General features: G+C 35.7%; 1 protein-coding gene across 1 annotated transcript; it reads right to left on the reverse strand.

Moving 5' to 3' along the window:
• Nucleotides 1–346: 346 nt before the first annotated feature.
• LOC101507776 (uncharacterized) lies at nucleotides 347–983 on the reverse strand. Its single transcript, XM_004511145.1, has 2 exons — nucleotides 498–983; nucleotides 347–406 (listed from the first exon to the last, which is right to left on the reverse strand). Exons 1-2 carry the CDS (start codon nucleotides 981–983, stop codon nucleotides 347–349), a joined length of 546 nt encoding a protein of 181 aa, XP_004511202.1.
• Nucleotides 984–5,879: the final 4,896 nt, after the last annotated feature.

The raw sequence follows: 5,879 nt of genomic DNA on the forward strand, positions 1-5,879 counted from the left end.
TGAGTTATGCCGCATGTTCTGAGCGACGATTAGTGATTTTGTTATGTATGATAAATATATAATATGAATTTCTATTTTAATATTTTGTGTTATTTATGAATTTTTATTTTGAGTTAATCCGCATTTATTTTGAGTTAGTATGCATGTTCAACTTTAACTCGTTACCAAAAATACATACATTCAGCTTTGTATAATACATTTTAATAAGTAATGATAAAATGTTCAAACATATATTCTAATCTTCATTTAATGAAATACAAGATGATTTGGTAAATGATAGATCAATGTGTTCCCAATGCTTAATACATCATGCATAAGCTATTTCCCATGTCTTTGCAGACTCACTTCAAAAGTCTCTCCATTTTTGTGAGGTAGGTGGCAAAGGACAATCAGACTTCAATTTGATCTTAAAAAGAAAATATTAAACATTAATTTATCTAAACAAGAAAATATTAAAAATTAATTTATTAAACAATACCACCAATCATAAATTATACCTGTACCCAGTGACTTTCATTGACGAATCCAATTGCTAGTAAAGAGATAAGAGAAGAATCTTGTGGTGGTGCTTTGTTTAGCAGAAATAATGTCATATTCAGATTACGAGACAACGACACCAATATGACACTATATCGTGTTGCTATCACGTAACCCAAGTCTGGCATAATCATCCACTTATCTTTTTCTTGAGGACCCATTCCTGAAATTTTCAATGAGTTCTGCATTGATTCAACACTGTTATCGAAAACATTGGAATAAATATCTTGATGTAGATTGATCTCTTTATCCAATTGTGTTCGAACTAAAAGCCAAGATTCTTCAGTCCAACCTAACAATGTTGCAATTGCGCGAAACCCACAATTTCCATCAAGCACAACACCTATTATGTCCTCAATATATTGATGTATAAAAGTAGGAAAATGTATCCTATATGATTGCCTTATGCTTTGATACCAATTGAAGAAGTAATGTCGATTTACCATGAAGGGGGTTTGAATTGTAAATGTATCTATTTAAAAATTCCTGAAAAAGACTATAGATTTAACTCAAGAAGGATCTTGGTTAAGAAAACAGAAAACGAAGAACGTTTTTGGTTTTTACCAGAAAACGGAGAATGTTCTTGGTTAGCTTCGAAACAGAAATTCAGTTTATGTTTTATCTTATTTAATCAATCAAGCTTAATAAATAAAGAGATAATAGAAAAAATACCACACAAAGATGTATCCTGGTTCACACAACTTGGGCTATGTCCAGTCCTCAGAACTAAGAGATTTTCCACTAAGTGTTTCAAACAAAGAACCTTCTTGGTTTTACAACACCTAGCTTAGATCAATCTTGATCTGTTACAAGCTCTATTTCTTTCCACTCAGAAAAGCAAATTAATGACCTATCAATCTTGATAGGATTTGTTACAATCTATTCAAACTATACTTAAACTCTTATAGTTTGAGTTTTACAATAATGATGAGATTGTTTGATAGAATCTGAGATGTCTCAACTCTTGTTTGAGATTCGATTCTTTACAAAGAATTCAGTAAGAAATAACATAGTATCATATAAATGTTCAGAACTGATTCTTCTTTGTGAAAATGAGAATTTCAAGTATGTGAATGTGAATGATTTATGAGACTTGATAGCACTTGAACTTCTCCAATTTTCCTAGATATTTACCCTTCTTTTATAGGCGTTTTGGAGTATTTAATAATGGTCAAAAGAGCTGTTGGTAGTGATTTGTCAGTTTTGACCAAAACCAATATATATGATTAAAAATATTCCAGCCTTTGAATTGTTTGATTGATGTTGTTACAATCGTCCTTGATCAGTTTGCCTTTGTGTTTAATGATCCTTGAAGCTTCATATGTAATTATTGATGTTACAGTTTCGATCTGGAGCCTTGATTCTGTCCAAAATAGTTTGGTGAATGATTATAAACCTCTGCAGAAGTAAGGAGATCAATACTGAAATTCTTCAAAAACAGAGATTGATTATCAATCTGGTGGAGATTGATGATCAATCTGGAGATTCAATTTTGATAATTCTGGATGTCTTCATGATGTCTTGTATAGATCAAGATTGATTAAACTTTCTAGACAGTTTGGCTGAAGAAGATTCAGACTTTTCAACAAGCTTGATTCGAAACCTTTTATCTTAATTATTCAAAAGCTTTCTTTGACTGAAATGGATCCTACTTGTTCCTTGCAATGTACTGATGAACTTAGTATAAAATTCAAAGGCAAAATTTTCGTTGAAATAGTGGAGATTGATTGGTCAAGAGGTTGTGACGATCAGTCTTGATCTTGGAGATCATTCTCCGTTTTGTCCAGAATATTCTTGTTTCTTTATGTGTTCAGTTTTTAATTGTTTTCTTTGCTTTGCTTGATTCCTATCTTTGAATTAATTCACTCAAAAGCACAAGTTACATTAACGCAACATTTTATAATCATAATTAACATTCTTAATTAACTGTTTTTATTTTCATCAAAACTTTAATTTGAGAATTTGCCTTAACAATCTCCCCCTTTTTGATGATGACAAACATATTAATTTAGATTTTATTTCTGATTCTAATATCAATTTTGAAGATCTTAATAGCTCACCCTCAATTAATGCAGTTAGTGATTTTGAAATAATTTTAAACATGCATATCATTTTGACATAAGCCGTTTTCATTAATTCAAAAGAGATACAAAACATCAGTTTGCTTTTTAGCAAAATTTAAGAATCCTTGATACAAAAGAGATTAAAAACAGAATAAAAACTATCTTAATTCTCCCCCTTTGTCATACAAAAAGGAAGGAGTATAAAGATCCTAAGACGCGAGTGACTGAGAAGATCCTTCAAAAGAGAAGGATTTTCTAAGGTTAGGAACTGGCGGAGGAGGAGGAACAAGATGAAACGGAGGAGGTTCGATTCCCAGTTTGGGAGCGAGTTGTTCTGTGAGCCATGTTTTCAACAGAGTAGTCTCCTGATCATGCTGAAGTTGGCGTGCCATTGTAGTTTGATGGGCAACCATAATATCAGAATTGGAAGGTTCAACCATGCGAGGAGGAGTATGGAGGTGAGTGGACGGTTGAGAGGTGGCAGCAACAACTGTGTTGGACCGAATGGTGGAAAATGAGATAGATGGAATAGTGACAAAGGAGGTTGCCATGGAGGGTAAAGGGTCAGATGGTGAGAAGTGTATAACAGATAGGTCAACATCTTCTGGAAAGTTTAAAAATTGGCTAATTCCGAAGATGGAGGAGCTTGTTTTTTGTGGGGACACAAAGAGTGGAGACATGGTACTTACATGGTGATTGGGTAGTAATATACCGAATTCATGAGGAGAAGAATGAAATATTTAAAAGTATGAGAGGAAATATGTGGAGGATAAAGTGGATAGTTGAGAAAAAACGGAGAAAGTTGATAGATTTGGGATTTTTTCTGGAGAAAGTTCTGAAGCAGTTTCAGTTACTGCATCTTCTGAATGATTAGATGTTTGAGGTGAGAAGGGGACTAGTATTATGGCAATTCTTCTTTTTTCCGATTGTTTTCTCTTTCGTGAAGATGGAAAAGAAGAGGTAGTGGTGGTAGGGTGTTCAGAAAATGTTTTGCGCATGTGGGAGATATTTTTTGTGGAAAATTTGGAGATTTTTATGAGGGATTTTCACTGGAGAGAGGAATGCCAAAGTGCCTAAAGATTTTAGTTAATATCATTCCACAAGAAACAATGTTTTTCTTGTAATCTTTAGTGGCAGCGCAGATCATGTGTTGAACGGTACTTTTCTTGTATTCTTTAGTGAAGTTGGAAAAGAAGAGGTAGTGGTGGTAGGTTGTTCATAAAACGTTTTGCGCATGTGAGAGAGATTTTTTGTTGAAAATTTGGAGATTTTTTTGAGGGATTTTTCACTGGATAGAGGAATGCCAAAGTGCCTAAAGACTTTAGTTAATATCATTCCATAAGGAACGATATTTTTCTTGTAATATTTAGTGGCAGCGCAGATCATGTGTTGAATGATTACATGAGGAAGATTAAGGCGCTTACAATTTAGGAGGTGATAGATTATCAAAGCATCATTTGTAGAGACATACATGTGGCTTCCACAGTGAGGAAAGAGAGTATGTTGGCTCATGTTGTTGAAGACTTTTGGAAGGGGCTTGAGATATGTGGAGAGATAGCGAGTAGATCCTTCTTGAAACAAGTCAGAGAGTACTTCAGTCTCTTTGAGGTTTAGAGCCGAGTACCACTTGCTGCCAAAAATGGAAGGTCCTTCTGTAGGCAGTTGGACGATGGAAGTTATGATATCTGGAGTCAACCTTATCTCGATTCCCTTGATGTTTATGATGAGCGATTTATCAAAGAAAGTTTTGGCATTGCAGTAGAAATCTCTTACAACATCTGGATAGTAATGCTCAGATGTTTGTAGAAAAGAGGTCCAACCTAGAGCATCAGTATGATGCTGGACAACATTACCATTGACTATGAGTTTGTCAAATACAAAAACTCTTCCTATTCCAAAAGGGTGTTGAGCCCATTTGTCTTTGAAAACTTTGGAGTTTTTGGGTGAAATAAGAGGAAGTATGTTTGGTTTTGATTTTTTGGAGGGTGGATATGGTTCAAATGATTCAGATGTGGATGAAGATGAACCTTCTAGACTAGGAGAACATTTTGATTTTGGTGAGGCGGAAGATGTATGAACTGGGGAGGTTTCTGGGATTGGAGAATGTTGTTGAGGATGTGAAGGAGAGGACGGCTGAGCAGGAGAACATTCTTTATGTGAAGAACGTTCTTGTTGTGGAGAAGGAGAGGGAATACAGACTGGAGAATGTTCTGGGGAACATTTTGGAAACGGGGAATGTTTTGGAGAGGCGAGTTAAGTGGGTTTCAAGTTTTGTTTGGGTGCATGCGTTTTCATTCTTTGGGGATTTATGAGGTTGTTCCTTGCCAGGAATTGTGCAATGGTCATGGTAGTTTTTGTTTCCGTAGAACGTGGCGTTGGTTTTTTGGATTGAGAGGAAGGTTGAGATGGTTTAGGAAGAGAGGAGAAGATTTCATTGATCAATCTCCTTTTCTGATTTGGAAGAGTTGATTAAGAAGGTTCGCAGGAGAAAGAAGATTTTGATGGAGTGGGTTGGGTTTTTGCTTTCTCTGTAGCGGTTGTGTGAAGGGGAGTATCATATGAGTCATCAGTCTCAGAATCAGAGATGATGAAGTCGAATGGTTTTAGGGTAGTGGCAGTTGAAGTTCTAATGCCAGATTATACTCTTATAGAACGTCTTTTGGTATCTAGGTTTTCGCATATGTGGGGGAACTTAACCGAGATTAGGAGGGGGACATGTGTAGAGCGGTGGAAGAACAATGGACAAAGGATTGGGATTGATAGGGTTAGAGTTGTTTTCTGGGGAAGATGAGAGGTAGTCAGAAAAAGTGGTATTAGAGGAAATATGTGGAGGAGTTGGTCATGGTGGTGGAGATGGTGAGAGTTGTCTTGAGTCAGATGAAGGAGATGATGAGGATGGCGAGCAAGGATAGGCATTCTTTCTTGCAGATTGCTTTGTGCGCGCCATTGTTGTGATTTTGAGAAGAATTTTTTGAGTGAGAGATTTTAGGAGGAAGATGAGAAGTTGTGAACATTGTTGCTGCTTTTGAGGAAAAGGAAGATGGAGTGGTTTGGATGTCACTCAGAATTTGGGATGATGAAGAGAAAAAGGCAATGATTATTTTGAACCTAGGGAAGAAGGAGTAGAGAATTTGGGGGCGAGAATGCTTCGTGTTAGTACTATTTTGCAGACAAAGAGACACATGCATTAAATGTCAAGATTTCTCTTTTTGGTTTGAGAGGGAAAGTGATGACATAAAGGAGAATGTTGGTTGAAAAATAATGAGACTGATGTCTGGA

This window comes from Cicer arietinum, chromosome 7 (assembly GCF_000331145.2).
Source record: "Cicer arietinum cultivar CDC Frontier isolate Library 1 chromosome 7, Cicar.CDCFrontier_v2.0, whole genome shotgun sequence".
Taxonomy (NCBI): domain Eukaryota; kingdom Viridiplantae; phylum Streptophyta; class Magnoliopsida; order Fabales; family Fabaceae; genus Cicer; species Cicer arietinum.